The following is a 16,693-nucleotide window of genomic DNA, read 5'->3' on the forward strand; positions in this document are numbered from 1 at the left end:
CACAGAGGGAAACACTAAAATGGAATCATAACATATTTAGTATAACGTGTGTTGCTCTTACGTGCAACAGATGGCGCGGATTTTCAAAAACGCACGTCTTTACCCGTCACAAGTTTGGGATTTATATTGTAGGTAAATAAAAACACTCACGTATTCGAACTGAACTTCGCGTCAAAATTTCAAAGCAATCTGTGCAGAACTTTCGGAGATTACTGTGTGTTGCTCTTGCGTCCAATAGATGGCGCTGTTTGAAAAGAAAACATGTTTTTTCCCCTGTCACAGGTATGTATATCGTAGGTAAATAAAAACACGCGCCTATTCGAATGCAACGTTGTGTCAAAATTTCATAACAATCGCTAAAGAGCTTTCGAAGATTTCCCTCACATGAAAAAAACAGTTTATCAAGAAAAAGATGATTTTTTCCATGTCACAAACGTGACATCTATATACTTTATATATCAAACCTGCTCGGATGCGAATGGAACGTTGTGTGAATATTTCAAAACGAACCGTAAAGAACTTTCGGAGATTAACAATTTTGAACAAACGAACATATACATTTTTATTTATAGATATATTGTACTACTTATAAATTTCCTTATATATTTTCCTTATATCTTCTGTGTTCTTCATAAGAAATTTTCTACTTAAAAACAGAATTCTTCGTGAAATGTAAATCATTTTAACGCCCGGTGACTTGTTTGTGATTTACGAAACTTTTAATTTGATACATTCTGCCGTTGAGTTGTTCTAGGTAAGAGTTAAAATGGTTCTGGTCACACACACCAGTACCCCCAGTCCTCCCAGTACCCAGCCCCCACACACCAGTACCACCAGTCTTCCCAGTACCCGGCCCCCACACACCAGTACCCTCCAGTCCTCCCAGTACCCGGCCCCCACACACCAGTACCCTCCAGTCCTCCCAGTACCCGGCCCCACACACCAGTACCCTCCCAGTCCTCCCAGTACCCGGCCCCACACACCAGTACCCCCCAGTCCTCCCAGTACCCGGCCCCACACACCAGTACCCCCAGTACCCGGCCCCACACACCAGTACCCCCAGTACCCGGCCCCACTCACCAGTCTTCCCAGTACCCGGCCCCACACACCAGTAACCCCAGTACCCGGCCCCACACACCAGTACCCCCTAGTCCTCCCAGTACCCGGCCCCACACACCAGTACCCCCCCAGTCCTCCCAGTACCCGGCCCCACACACCAGTACCCCCCAGTCCTCCCAGTACCCGGCCCCACACACCAGTACCCCCAGTACCCGTCCCCACACACACCAGTACCCCCCAGTCCTCCCAGTACCCGGCCCCACACACCAGAACCCCCAGTACCCGGCCCCACACACCAGTACCCCCAGTCCTCCCAGTACCCGGCCCCACACACCAGTACCCCCAGTATCCGTCCCCACACCCCAGTACCCCCCAGTCCTCCCAGTACCCGGCCCCACACACCAGTACCCCCAGTACCCACAACTGCCGGCCCCACACACCAGTACCCCCAGTACCCACAACTGCCGGCCCCACACACCAGTACCCCCAGTCCTCCCAGTACCCGGCCCCACACACCAGAACCCCCAGTACCCGGCCCCACACACCAGTACCCCAACACCCGTCCCCACACACCAGTACCCCCCAGTCCTCCCAGTACCCGGCCCCACTCACCAGTACCCCCAGTATCCGTCCCCACACACCAGTACCCCCCAGTCCTCCCAGTACCCGGCCCCACACACCAGTACCCCCAGTACCCGTCCCCACACACACCAGTACCCCCCGGGTCCTTCCAGTACCCGGCCCCACACACCAGTACCCCCAGTACCCGTCCCCACACACACCAGTACCCCCCAGTCCTCCCAGTACCCGGCCCCACACACCAGTACCCCCAGTACCCGGCCCCTCACCCCAGTACCCCCAGTACCCACAACTGCCGGCCAGGGACCTCCACAACTCTCCCCAAGCGACATAATTTAACGAATTCCTTTACATAAAAATTCATATTATCTTCCAACTATGACAGGTTAGGAAGACGGATATTAGCAGCTGCCTGAGGCAGGAGCCTTTACTGAACTCTTCCTCACTGACTCCTCTCGTGTTCCCACTCTAGAACACGCTCCGAACACCCTGTTCGGACCGTAGAACACGGGTCCGAACAGCGTGTTTGGGCCGTAGAACAGGGGTCCGAACAGCGTGTTTAGACCGTAGAACAGGGGTCCGAACAGCGTGTTTGGGCCGTAGAACACGGGTCCGAACAGCGTGTTTAGACCGTAGAACAGGGGTCCGAACAGCGTGTTTGGGCCGTAGAACAGGGGTCCGAACAGCGTGTTTGGGCCGTAGAACAGGGGTCCGAACAGCGTGTTTAGACCGTAGAACAGGGGTCCGAACAGCGTGTTTGAGCCGTAGAACAGGGGTCCGAACAGCGTGTTTAGACCGTAGAACAGGGGTCCGAACAGCGTGTTTAGACCGTAGAACAGGGGTCCGAACAGCGTGTTTAGACCGTAGAACAGGGGTCCGAACAGCGTGTTTAGACCGTAGAACAGGGGTCCGAACAGCGTGTTTAGACCGTAGAACAGGGGTCCGAACAGCGTGTTCGGGCCGTAGAACAGGGGTCCGAACAGCGTGTTCGGGCCGTAGAACAGGGGGTCCGAACAGCGTGTTCGGGCCGTAGAACAGGGGTCCGAACAGCGTGTTCGGGCCGTAGAACAGGAGTCCGAACAGCGTGTTCGGGCCGTAGAACAGGGGTCCGACCAGCGTGTTCGGGCCGTAGAACAGGGGTCCGAACAGCGTGTTCGGGCCGTAGAACAGGGGTCCGAACAGCGTGTTTAGACCGTAGAACAGGGGTCCGAACAGCATGTTTGGGCCGTAGAACAGGGGTCCGAACAGCGTGTTCGGGCCGTAGAACATCTGATGTTAGTGCGTGTTCGGATCTCAGACCATCTCACGTTAATGAGTGTTCGGATCATAGACAATATCTGGTCGTAAATAATGAATGTGTGTGTTCGAATCGTAGTGTATACTTTGCGTTCGAATGTATATTATAACTTCCTATTCCAGGTCCTGAAGAATCCTAGGTACTTCGCGAGCATATCTAAGCTATAGCGAGTATACAACAAATAGCGCTAGTATACCTGGGGGGGTATATCTACGGGTATATCAGGAGTGGGTTCTGGGAGGTCTTCTACTCGGCAGGTAACTTGGGTCAACAGGCTGTTGCTTGGCGCGACCCGCGGGCCACTACAACCTGGTTGGCCCGCTGCTTCTTGAAGGGAATGTGTCTGTCTGTCCTTGGAGGTAAAGTGTTCTAATTTGCCATCTTAGACTGCCAGGATGGGGCTTTAACCATAGGCAGGTGTATTCAGGTGTAGCCTGACTACACCTGTCACCCGGAGCAGGTGTAGTCAGAATACACCTGCCACCCGGAGCAGGTGTAGTCAGAATACACCTGCCACCCGGAGCAGGTGTAGCCAGAATACACCTGTCACCCGGAGCAGGTGTAGCCAGAATACACCTGCCACCCGGAGCAGGTGTAGCCAGAATACACCTGCCACCCGGAGCAGGTGTAGTCAGAATACACCTGCCACCCGGAGCAGGTGTAGCCAGAATATACCTCCCACCCGTAACAGGTGTAGCCAGACTACACCTCCCACCCGGAGCAGGTGTAGCCAGAATACACCTGCCACCCGGAGCAGGTGTAGCCAGAATACACCTGCCACCCGGAGCAGGTGTAGCCAGACTACACCTGTCACCCGTAACAGGTGTAGCCAGACTACACCTGTCACCCGGAGCAGGTGTAGTCAGAATACACCTGCCACCCGGAGCAGGTGTAGCCTGACTACACCTGCCACCCGTAACAGGTGTAGCCAGAATACACCTGCCACCCGTAACAGGTGTAGCCAGAGTACACCTGTCACCCGGAGCAGGTGTAGCCTGACTACACCTGCCACCCGTAACAGGTGTAGCCAGACTACACCTGCCACCCGTAACAGGTGTAGCCAGACTACACCTGTCACCCGGAGCAGGTGTAGCCTGAATACACCTGTCACCCGTAACAGGTGTAGCCAGAATACACCTGTCACCCGTAGCAGGTGTAGTCAGAATACACCTGCCACCCGGAGCAGGTGTAGCGAGACTACACCTGCCACCCGGAGCAGGTGTAGCCAGAATACACCTGCCACCCGGAGCAGGTGTAGCCAGACTACACCTGTCACCCGGAGCAGGTGTAGCGAGAACGGAACCTCCACTTTGGACAAGTATGATCCCCAAAAACTTCAGCTCAGGAAAAGAATCGCAAGAAAATGCAGTCAAAGATTTCCGATAGCTGCGAACATTGCTTATTTGATGGCGCCTCAGACGGGAGGGGGCCGTGAGGGGGCCGTGAGGGGGCCGTGAGGGGGCCGTGAGGGGGGCCGTGAGGGGGGCCGTGAGGGGGGCCGTGAGGGGGGCCGTGAGGGGGGCCGTGAGAAGGCCGCGAGAAGGCCGTGAGGTGTGAGGCAGTGAGAGGCAGGGGTGGTGTGAGGCAGGGGTGGTGTGAGGCAGGGGTGGTGTGAGGCAGGGGTGGTGTGAGGCAGGGGAGGTGTGAGGCAGGGGTGGTGTGAGGCAGGGGTGGTGTGAGGCAGGGGTGGTGTGAGGCAGGGGTGGTGTGAGGCAGGGGTGGTGTGAGGCAGGGGTGGTGTGAGGCAGGGGTGGTGTGAGGCAGGGGTGGTGTGAGGCAGGGGTGGTGTGAGGCAGGGGTGGTGTGAGGCAGGGGTGGTGTGAGGCAGTGTGAGGCAGGGGGGGTGTGAGGCAGTGTGAGGCAGGGGGGGTGTGAGGCAGGGGGGGTGTGAGGCAGGGGAGGTGTGAGGCAGGGGAGGTGTGAGGCAGGGGGGTGTGTGAGGCAGGGTTGGTGTGAGGCAGGGGGGGTGAGGTAGAGGGGGTGTGTGTGAGGCAGGGGGAGTGTGAGGCAGGGGGAGTGTGAGGCAGGGGGAGTGTGAGGCAGGGGGAGTGTGAGGCAGGGGGAGTGTGAGGCAGGGGAAGTATGAGGCAGGGGAAGTATGAGGCAGGGGAAGTATGAGGCAGGGGAAGTATGAGGCAGGGGAAGTGTGAGGCAGGGGGGTGTGTGAGGCAGGGGTGGTGTGAGGCAGGGGTGGTGTGAGGCAGGGGGGTGTGAGGCAGGGGGGGTGTGAGGCAGGGGGAGTGTGAGGCAGGGGGAGTGTGAGGCAGGGGGAGTGTGAGGCAGGGGGAGTGTGAGGCAGGGGAAGTATGAGGCAGGGGAAGTATGAGGCAGGGGAAGTGTGAGGCAGGGAAGGTCTGAAGTGAACACCAGTGGACTTCAAGACACCAAACACAGATTAATCTGCCTGATTTATGAGCAGAAAATAAGTTAAATACGCCGCCTCGCCGAGTCGCAACTTCACGACTCGAGGAACAACTTGTCCAAGTCCCCCTCCAACCAGGAAACTTGGGAGTGGGTGATGATAATATTGTATCAAGTTAGGGCCTTGAGGGGATTTAAGAAGGGATTAGGGAGCAGTGTGACAGTCACCAGAGGTTCAACAGTGATTAATTAATCCAAGGTGCAGTTAGCAAAGTTTATGGGGAGGGGGGGGAGGGAGTTAAGTTGTAGTGGAGAAAGTTGTTGTAGAGTATAGCCAGTGGTGGAGTTGGGCTCCTGGCGCCACCTGTGTTGTACCCAAGCCTGGCACCCGGCGCCACCTGCGTTGTACCCAAGCCTGGCACCTGGCGCCACCTGTGTTGTACCCAAGCCTAGCACCCGGCGCCACCTGTGTTGTACCCAAGCCTGGCACCTGGCGCCACCTGTGGTGTACCCAAGCCTGGCACCCGGGGCCACCTGTGGCGTACCCAAGCCTGGCTCCTGGCGTCACCTGTGGTGTACACAAGCCTGGCTCCTGGCGTCACCTGTGGTGTACCCAAGCCTGGCTCCTGGCGCCACCTGTGGTGTACACAAGCCTGGCTCCTGGCGTCACCTGTGGTGTACACAAGCCTGGCTCCTGGCGTCACCTGTGGTGTACCCAAGCCTGGCACCTGGCGCCACCTGTGGTGTACCCAAGACTGGCAATACTGACAACAACACACTAGTGGACAATACTGACAACAACACACTAGTGGACAATACTGACAACACACTAGTGGACAATACTGACAACACACTAGTGGACAATACTGTCAGCAACACACTAGTGGACAATACTGTCAACAACACACTAGTGGACAATACTGACAACAACACACTAGTGGGCAATACTGACAACAACACACTAGTGGACAATACTGTCAACAACACACTAGTGGACAATACTGACAACACACTAGTGGACAATACTGACAACACACTAGTGGACAATACTGTCAGCAACACACTAGTGGGCAATACTGTCAACAACACACTAGTGGGCAATACTGTCAACAACACACTAGTGGGCAATACTGTCAACAACACACTAGTGGACAATACTGACAACACACTAGTGGACAATACTGTCAGCAACACACTAGTGGGCAATACTGTCAACAACACACTAGTGGACAATACTGTCAACAACACACTAGTGGACAATACTGTCAACAACACACTAGTGGACAATACTGTCAACAACACACTAGTGGACAATACTGTCAACAACACACTAGTGGACAATACTGTCAACAACACACTAGTGGACAATACTGTCAACAACACACTAGTGGACAATACTGTCAACAACACACTAGTGGACAATACTGTCAACAACACACTAGTGGACAATACTGTCAACAACACACTAGTGGACAATACTGTCAACAACACACTAGTGGACAATACTGTCAACAACACACTAGTGGACAATACTGTCAACAACACACTAGTGGACAATACTGTCAACAACACACTAGTGGACAATACTGTCAACAACACACTAGTGGACAATACTGTCAACAACACACTAGTGGACAATACTGTCAACAACACACTAGTGGACAATACTGTCAACAACACACTAGTGGACAATACTGTCAACAACACACTAGTGGACAATACTGTCAACAACACACTAGTGGACAATACTGTCAACAACACACTAGTGGACAATACTGTCAACAACACACTAGTGGACAATACTGTCAACAACACACTAGTGGACAATACTGTCAACAACACACTAGTGGACAATACTGTCAACAACACACTAGTGGACAATACTGTCAACAACACACTAGTGGACAATACTGTCAACAACACACTAGTGGACAATACTGTCAACAACACACTAGTGGACAATACTGTCAACAACACACTAGTGGACAATACTGTCAACAACACACTAGTGGACAATACTGTCAACAACACACTAGTGGACAATACTGTCAACAACACACTAGTGGACAATACTGTCAACAACACACTAGTGGACAATACTGTCAACAACACACTAGTGGACAATACTGTCAACAACACACTAGTGGACAATACTGTCAACAACACACTAGTGGACAATACTGTCAACAACACACTAGTGGACAATACTGTCAACAACACACTAGTGGACAATACTGTCAACAACACACTAGTGGACAATACTGTCAACACCACACTAGTGGACAATACTGTCAACACCACACTAGTGGACAATACTGTCAACACCACACTAGTGGACAATACTGTCAACACCACACTAGTGGACAATACTGTCAACACCACACTAGTGGGCAATACTGTCAACACCACACTAGTGGGCAATACTGTCAACACCACACTAGTGGGCAATACTGTCAACACCACACTAGTGGGCAATACTGTCAACACCACACTAGTGGGCAATACTGTCAACACCACACTAGTGGGCAATACTGTCAACACCACACTAGTGGGCAATACTGTCAACACCACACTAGTGGGCAATACTGTCAACACCACACTAGTGGGCAATACTGTCAACACCACACTAGTGGGCAATACTGTCAACACCACACTAGTGGGCAATACTGTCAACACCACACTAGTGGGCAATACTGTCAACACCACACTAGTGGGCAATACTGTCAACACCACACTAGTGGGCAATACTGTCAACACCACACTAGTGGGCAATACTGTCAACACCACACTAGTGGGCAATACTGTCAACACCACACTAGTGGGCAATACTGTCAACACCACACTAGTGGGCAATACTGTCAACACCACACTAGTGGGCAATACTGTCAACACCACACTAGTGGGCAATACTGTCAACACCACACTAGTGGGCAATACTGTCAACACCACACTAGTGGGCAATACTGTCAACACCACACTAGTGGGCAATACTGTCAACACCACACTAGTGGGCAATACTGTCAACACCACACTAGTGGGCAATACTGTCAACACCACACTAGTGGGCAATACTGTCAACACCACACTAGTGGGCAATACTGTCAACACCACACTAGTGGGCAATACTGTCAACACCACACTAGTGGGCAATACTGTCAACACCACACTAGTGGGCAATACTGTCAACACCACACTAGTGGGCAATACTGACAACAACACACTAGTGGGCAATACTGACAACAACACACTAGTGGGCAATACTGACAACAACACACTAGTGGGCAATACTGACAACAACACACTAGTGGGCAATACTGACAACAACACACTAGTGGGCAATACTGACAACAACACACTAGTGGGCAATACTGACAACAACACACTAGTGGGCAATACTGTCAACAACACACTAGTGGGCAATACTGTCAACAACACACTAGTGGACAATACTGTCAACAACACACTAGTGGACAATACTGTCAACAACACACTAGTGGACAATACTGTCAACAACACACTAGTGGACAATACTGACAACAACACACTAGTGGACAATACTGTCAACAACACACTAGTGGACAATACTGACAACAACACACTAGTGGACAATACTGACAACAACACACTAGTGGGTCAAGCAAAGTGTCGAGTCATATATATATATATATATATATATATATATATATATATATATATATATATATATATATATATATATATATATATATATATATATTTAATATAATATAATACATATTCATATATATTATAAATAATATATATAATTAATTTTTTTATTTTTTTTCCGCAGACTTGGTTCAGTTTGATGAGAGTTCAAAGTGTAAATTAAGACAATGTAGAAGAGCCCGGAAGTAGAGGAGAGCCAAGGCGAGCAACAGGTGTGAGTGCGATTGGGCTATACCACGTGTGAAGGCCTTTAGGTGATAACAGATGTGATAGCGCTCGGGCGATAACAGGTGTGAGTGATAAGAGAGAGCTCTGGCAGGCACAATGATGAGTGATAAGCGACCACTCACGTCAGAGGCCCCACTAGAGCCCCGGGGAAGGCCTCTTTTCTACCTCCTCCTCTCCGTGTTGCTGTGCCTGCTGCTCTTGACTCAAGCCGCCTCTTTCTTCTACCTCTTGGGTCGCCTGGAGGCGGTGCGGGGCGGGCTGGAGGCCGCCAAGGTGGAGGGCGCCAGGCGAGACTCCTACATCACCCGAGAGTTTGAGCTGCTCAAGAGTCGCATGCAAGCCCTAGTTGAAGACCATCCCTTCACCTATGGCAGTGTTGCAGAGAGCAGCCATCCGCCCCTGCACGCCCCGCCACACCCGCCCCCTCCCTTACTTCGCAGCCCGTCCCGCCCGTCACCACCCGTACAGGACCCGGCCAACCAATCAGGAGAGAAGAGCGGGCGGATCAAGAGGCGAGCATCTGACCCGTCGTACGTGATCAACGGGGCTGTGCCGGAGGGCGCAGGGGTTAAGGGGGAAGAATTGAGCATGGAGCTGCAGGGGAAAGGCAGTATGACGCCCAGCAAGGTGGACGATCCTTGGGTGGAACTCACCTCCTACTCCAGATTAACGGTGAGTACACACACACACCATTCCTGCACTCTCTCACCTTCGCACTCTCTCACCTTCGCACTCTCTCACCTTCGCACTCGCATTTTATTTCATTTGATTTTTAGCTGTGTACGCGCGTAGGGGTTCCTGTGATGGTTTAGCGTGTGCTGAAGTGAGCACTTGGAGCAGGAGAAGCTGCCGCCTCGGAACACTGTTACATTAGCTTGTAAGGTATATATCCTGGCCAGTGGCCCCCCCCCCCCCCCTGCCGCTTGTGAGGCAGTGAAGCTTGAACCGTTATGGGGGCCCTTTTCGTTACCTGGTGGGGCCCGTTATGAGGGTCCCCCTTCGTAACCTGGTGGGGGCTGTTATGGGGCCCCTTAGTAACCTGGTGGGGGCTGTTATGGGGCCCCCTTTCGTAACCTGGTGGGCCCCGTTATGAGGGCCCCCTAATAACCAGCGTTGGGAAGCCTCTCTTAATTTCCCCAGTGAGCTTCTCCCTCCAAAGATCATCATAACTTTTTGTTTCTTAGCTAAACGTTCATCTCTCATATTTAGACTTAGAAATCTACATGTATCTAAAATCTAAATGTTTATATACATGATGTAAACCCTTAATTTTTAGGCAATGTCGCTTCAGGGGCCCCTTAGGGACTAGGGGCCCCTTAGGGACTAGGGGGCCCCTTAGGGACTAGGGGGCCCCTTAGGGACTAGGGGCCCCCCTGAAGCGTAGGCTTCATTAGTGCCATAGTAACTCCTCCGCTGTTCATGGTACAACGGCAGCTGTTATGAACACTGTTTATGGCAGATAATAATTTTGTTCAACTGAACATTCCTGTGAATTTTAATAGAAAACTGTAGTTGTATGTCGTTAATGTTTCAACTGTTACTAAAAATACAAATAAATGCATTTTTGAGGGGGGGGGGGCGCCCGTCCCCTCTGGCAGGGGAGGGGGGGGGGCGCCCGTCCCCTCTGGCAGGGGAGGGGGGGGCGCCCGTCCCCTCTGGCAGGGGAGGGGGGGGCGCCCGTCCCCTCTGGCAGGGGAGGGGGGGGGGCGCCCGTCCCCTCTGGCAGGGGAGGGGGGGCGCCCGTCCCCTCTGGCAGGGGAGGGGGGAGGCGCCCCCTTCCCTCCCAACCTTTTAAATGAAAAATCAAGATATCAAATGGCCGCCGTTCATGGCCTTGACAGGGCGGAATATGGCCTTGTTTGGGTAGGGGATTGTTTAATTAATGGACTGTGTGCTTCAGGGACTCTTGTCAATGGACTGTGTGCTTCAGGGGACTATTTTGTTAATAGTCTGTTTGGCTATGGGTTTGTTCGAAGGACTGTTCCGTCATTAAACTGTTCGATCTATGAACTGTTCGGCTATGGGACTGTTCGGCACACAGACTGTTTCTCTGAACATTCACGCATTTCAAAGAACCATTTTTATTTCCATTCCTGGAAATATATGAATGACAGAACGTTGATGGGGGAGTGGGCGGCCCCCCCCCACCACACCTCTGGTCAGAGGACAGCCCCATGCTGTAGGGTGGGGGTGGGAGGCCCCCCCCCCCACCACACCTCTGGTCAGAGGACAGCCCCATGCTGTAGGGTGGGAGTGGGCGGCCCCCCCCCCACCACACCTCTGGTCAGAGGACAGCCCCATGCTGTAGGGTGGGAGTGGGCGGCCCCCCCCCCCCACCATACCTCTGGTCAGAGGACAGCCCCATGCTGTGGGGTGGGAGTGGGCGGCTCCCCCCCACACCTCTGGTCAGAGGACAGCCCCATGCTGTAGGGTGGGAGTGGGCGCCTCCCCCCCCCACACTCTTGGTCAGAGGACAGCCCCATGCTGTGGGAGTGGGGCGGGCACCCCCACACCCCCCTACACACCTGGTGTTCCCAAGCAACAGTGTTGAGTCACGTATATGATGCATGTGAAGTCAACTATAGTGACAGACTTGTGGACGTCGGAACACACACACCTGACTACGTAAGGTTCAGTGTTACAGGGATGAGTAATGACAAGGTACAGTGATAGATCGAGAGTGTTGAGAGTTCTGTACTTAGAAAGGGGAGGACAAAAATACAATATTACCCCCATTTACAGTTGAAGGAGATGTAAGAGACTTGGTCAATAGGGGGAGACACTATGAGACCCACTGGAAGACTCGCCGGGGGTGGGGGGGGGGGTAATATGTGGCTGTCTTGATGAGTTGTATCTATATATATATATATATATATATATATATATATATATATATATATATATATATATATATATATATATATATATATATATATTGATCTCTCTGTCTGTCTCTCTCTCTCTCTGTCTCTCTGTCTCTCTCTCTCTCTCTGTCTCTCTGTCTCTCTGTCTCTCTCTCTCTCTCTCTCTCTCTCTCTCTCTCTCTCTCTCTCTCTCTCTCTCTCTCTCTCTCTCTCTCTCTCTCTCTCTCTCTCTCTCTCTCTCTCTCTCTCAAAGAAGTACTGATCAATGCCTCTGGCAAAATAGTGACAAACTATTATTAGAGTCATCCAAGAAAGTATCGTAAACATTTTGCCTGAAAATAAGTTTGGGTAATGTGAGAAAATATTATCCTAACATTGAGTAGCTGTTGGGAGTCTTTTCCTTGAATCTGCGTTCATCAAGATAAGTGCTTGATAAGCCTTTGTCAAGATGGATTGTTGGAGGGGTGAAATGTTCATCTTGAAGGAGATGAAATGACATGATGAGTGAACAGGGAGACTCACGTCAAGTGATGACTACAATTTGATGTGTGTTGAGTCGTGAGGTATCACGCTGTCGGGTCACAACTCACCACGCTGTCGGCTCACCACTCACCACGCTGTCGGCTCACCACTCCCACGCTGTCGGCTCACCACTCCCACGCTGTCGGCTCACCACTCCCACGCTGTCGGCTCACCACTCCCACGCTGTCGGCTCACCACTCCCACGCTGTCGGCTCACCACTCCCACGCTGTCGGCTCACCACTCCCACGCTGTCGGCTCACCACTCCCACGCTGTCGGCTCACCACTCCCACGCTGTCGGCTCTCCACTCCCACGCTGTCGGCTCACCACTCACCACGCTGTCGGCTCACCACTCACCACGCTGTCGGCTCACCACTCCCACGCTGTCAGCTCTCCACTCCCACGCTGTCAGCTCTCCACTCCCACGCTGTCAGCTCCACTCCCACGCTGTCAGCTCACCACTCCCACGCTGTCAGCTCTCCACTCCCACGCTGTCAGCGGACAACTCCCACGCTGTCAGCTCACCACTCCCACGCTGCCAGCTCTCCACTCCCACGCTGTCAGCTCACCACTCCCACGCTGTCAGCTCACCACTCCCACGCTGCCAGCTCTCCACTCCCACGCTGTCAGCTCACCACTCCCACGCTGTCAGCTCACAACTCGCCACGCTGTCAGCTCACAACTCACCACGCTGTCAGCTCACAACTCACCACGCTGTCAGCTCACAACTCCCACGCTGTCGGCTCTCCACTCCCACGCTGTCAGCTCACCACTCCCACGCTGTCGGCTCTCCACTCCCACGCTGTCGGCTCTCCACTCCCACGCTGTCGGCTCTCCACTCCCACGCTGTCGGCTCTCCACTCCCACGCTGTCGGCTCTCCACTCCCACGCTGTCGGCTCTCCACTCCCACGCTGTCGGCTCTCCACTCCCACGCTGTCGGCTCTCCACTCCCACGCTGTCGGCTCTCCACTCCCACGCTGTCGGCTCTCCACTCCCACGCTGTCGGCTCTCCACTCCCACGCTGTCGGCTCTCCACTCCCACGCTGTCGGCTCTCCACTCCCACGCTGTCGGCTCTCCACTCCCACGCTGTCGGCTCTCCACTCCCACGCTGTCGGCTCTCCACTCCCACGCTGTCGGCTCTCCACTCCCACGCTGTCGGCTCTCCACTCCCACGCTGTCGGCTCTCCACTCCCACGCTGTCGGCTCTCCACTCCCACGCTGTCGGCTCTCCACTCCCACGCTGTCGGCTCTCCACTCCCACGCTGTCGGCTCTCCACTCCCACGCTGTCGGCTCTCCACTCCCACGCTGTCGGCTCTCCACTCCCACGCTGTCGGCTCTCCACTCCCACGCTGTCAGCTCTCCACTCCCACGCTGTCAGCTCTCCACTCCCACGCTGTCAGCTCTCCACTCCCACGCTGTCAGCTCTCCACTCCCACGCTGCCAGCTCTCCACTCCCACGCTGTCAGCTCTCCACTCCCACGCTGTCAGCTCTCCACTCCCACGCTGTCAGCTGACAACTCCCACGCTGTCAGCTGACAACTCCCACGCTGTCAGCTGACAACTCCCACGCTGTCAGCTGACAACTCCCACGCTGTCAGCTGACAACTCCCACGCTGTCAGCTGACAACTCCCACGCTGTCAGCTGACAACTCCCACGCTGTCAGCTCACCACTCCCACGCTGTCAGCTCTCCACTCCCACGCTGTCAGCTCACCACTCCCACGCTGTCAGCTCACCACTCCCACGCTGTCAGCTCACAACTCACTTGTATATTAATTGGTAAAGTTAGGCTAAAAATGGACCAGGAAATTGTCAGTATTTCCTAAACTATTCCTATTCTTGAAAATAAAAATAGTCATCAATAAAGTTCTAGTTATGTCTTTATTTATTGAAATATGTAATTGTTTAGTGGTGGGCCAGAGTGGGTCCCATGGTGGGCCAGGGGGGTCCCATGGTGGGCCAGAGTGGTCCCATGGTGGGCCAGAGGGGTCCCATGGTGGCCAGAGGGGTCCCATGGTGGGCCAGGGGGGTCCCATGGTGGGCCAGAGGAGTCCCATGGTGGGCCAGGGGGGTCCCATGGTGGGCCAGAGGAGTCCCATGGTGGGCCAGAGGGGTCCCATGGTGGGCCAGAGGGGTCCCATGGTGGGCCAGAGTGGGTCCCATGGTGGGCCAGAGGGGTCCCATGGTGGGCCAGAGGGGTCCCATGGTGGGCCAGAGGGGTCCCATGGTGGGCCAGAGTGGGTCCCATGGTGGGCCAGGGGGGTCCCATGGTGGGCCAGAGGGGTCCCATGGTGGGCCAGGGGGGTCCCATGGTGGGCCAGAGGGGTCCCATGGTGGGCCAGAGGGGTCCCATGGTGGGCCAGAGTGGGTCCCATGGTGGCCAGAGGGGTCCCATGGTGGGCCAGAGGGGGTCCCATGGTGGGCCAGGGGGGTCCCATGGTGGGCCAGGGGGGTCCCATGGTGGGCCAGAGGGGTCCCATGGTGGGCCAGAGGGGTCCCATGGTGGGCCAGGGGGGTCCCATGGTGGGCCAGGGGGGTCCCATGGTGGGCCAGAGGGGTCCCATGGTGGGCCAGAGGGGTCCCATGGTGGGCCAGAGGGGGTCCCATGGTGGGCCAGAGGGGGTCCCATGGTGGCCACGGGAACCCGTGGGGCATGATCCCAGACATTAAACCCGTGGGGCATGATCCCAGACATTAATCCCGCGGGGCATGATCCCAGACATTAAACCTGTTAATTAAACTCAAGTCTTCAGACGTCGCTGTAGCAGAGCAAAATAACAAGGCAGAACTCATCAAAAGGTTGTTGACGAAGAGACACGTTTGTAACAATAACAACTTATTCAACAAACTTGCTTAAAAATCCACGGCAATAACAGCGTTACATTATGTTAATTCCTGAGTGTTACCACAAGAGGTAAACAGTACCAGCGGCAGCAGGACGGGTCCCACCACTCTGACTGGTACTCACGAGATCTATAGCCTCAAGTCCTCTTGCAGAGGCAAGAGGAACAAAGTGAACTAACTCGACACTTGTCAACACTTTGACTCAACTGCACTCAACCCCCAACTGCACTCAACTAGGGAGCCCGTCGGCCGAGCGGACAGCACGCTGGACTTGTGATCCTGTGGTCCTGGGTTCGTTCCCAGGCGCCGGCGAGAAACAATGGGCAGAGTTTTTCACCCTATGGCCCTGTTACCTAGCAGTAAAATAGGTACCTGGGTGTTAGTCAGCTGTCACGGGCTGCTTCCTGGGGGTGGAGGCCTGGTCGAGGACCGGGCCGCGGGGACACTAAAGCCCCGAAATCATCTCAAGATAACCCTTTCAGTGGCAATTAACAAAGATGAAAATTTGCAACAATAACAATAAACAATGTGATAATTGTCACTAAGACAACCTTCAAATAATTAATTGTTAACACTTCTCACTTTGACTGCAATCAAATCAAAGATAATTACGTTAATCCTTCTGTCACACATACAGTAACAGTCAATCTGTATTTACGTTAACACTGTCACACAGACAGTAACACATCAAAGAATTTAATTACTACTTTACTTGAAATCTTGTCACACAGACAGTTAACTTAAATAATTATACTGAATACTGTACGATAACACACAAGTACAACACAGAGATGTCTCACAACACAATAATCATTGAATGACAAAGTTATAACAATATACAGGAGTCACCAAGCCACAACACTCAATGACTCACTCCTCCACTGACGTCTGGAAAGAATAAAACTCAGTCTCCGTGGTGTAGTGGTAAGACACTCGCCTGGCGTTCCGCGAGCGCTATGTCATGGGTTCGTATCCTGGCCGGGGAGGATTTACTGGGCGCAATTCCTTAACTGTAGCCTCTGTTTAACGCAACAGTAAAATGTGTACTTGGATGAAAAAACGATTCTTCGCGGCAGGGGATCGTACTTCAGGGACCTGCCCGAAACGCTACGCGTACTAGTGGCTGTACAAGAATGTAATGTAACAAATAAATCACACATGGCATCTCACCGACACAGGAGTGACAATAACAACACCGTACAACTCAAATGCACAAAAGTATAACAAATACTAAATGTTCCGATGAAATA

At 53.3% G+C, this 16,693-nt stretch overlaps 2 protein-coding genes across 6 annotated transcripts in view; both read left to right on the forward strand.

Moving 5' to 3' along the window:
- Positions 1–9,146, forward strand: part of LOC138355838 (putative uncharacterized protein DDB_G0282133) — a 16,008-nt gene extending 6,862 nt beyond the window's left edge. Inside the window, exons 2-3 of the mRNA XM_069311374.1 lie at positions 6,170–8,924; positions 9,108–9,146. Coding sequence (XP_069167475.1) covers positions 6,170–8,924; positions 9,108–9,146 — 2,794 coding nt within the window. The remainder of the gene's footprint in view (positions 1–6,169; positions 8,925–9,107) is intronic.
- LOC123772234 (uncharacterized) overlaps positions 1–16,693 on the forward strand; it is a 325,414-nt gene that overhangs the window by 27,337 nt on the left and 281,384 nt on the right. For all 5 annotated transcript variants that reach the window (XM_069311039.1, XM_069311036.1, XM_045765315.2 and 2 more), the window contains exon 2: positions 9,108–9,883. In XM_069311039.1, coding sequence (XP_069167140.1) covers positions 9,308–9,883 — 576 coding nt within the window. In that variant the 5' untranslated portion in view covers positions 9,108–9,307. The remainder of the gene's footprint in view (positions 1–9,107; positions 9,884–16,693) is intronic.

The sequence above is a fragment of the Procambarus clarkii genome, chromosome 69, assembly GCF_040958095.1.
Source record: "Procambarus clarkii isolate CNS0578487 chromosome 69, FALCON_Pclarkii_2.0, whole genome shotgun sequence".
Classification (NCBI taxonomy): Eukaryota; Metazoa; Arthropoda; class Malacostraca; order Decapoda; family Cambaridae; genus Procambarus; species Procambarus clarkii.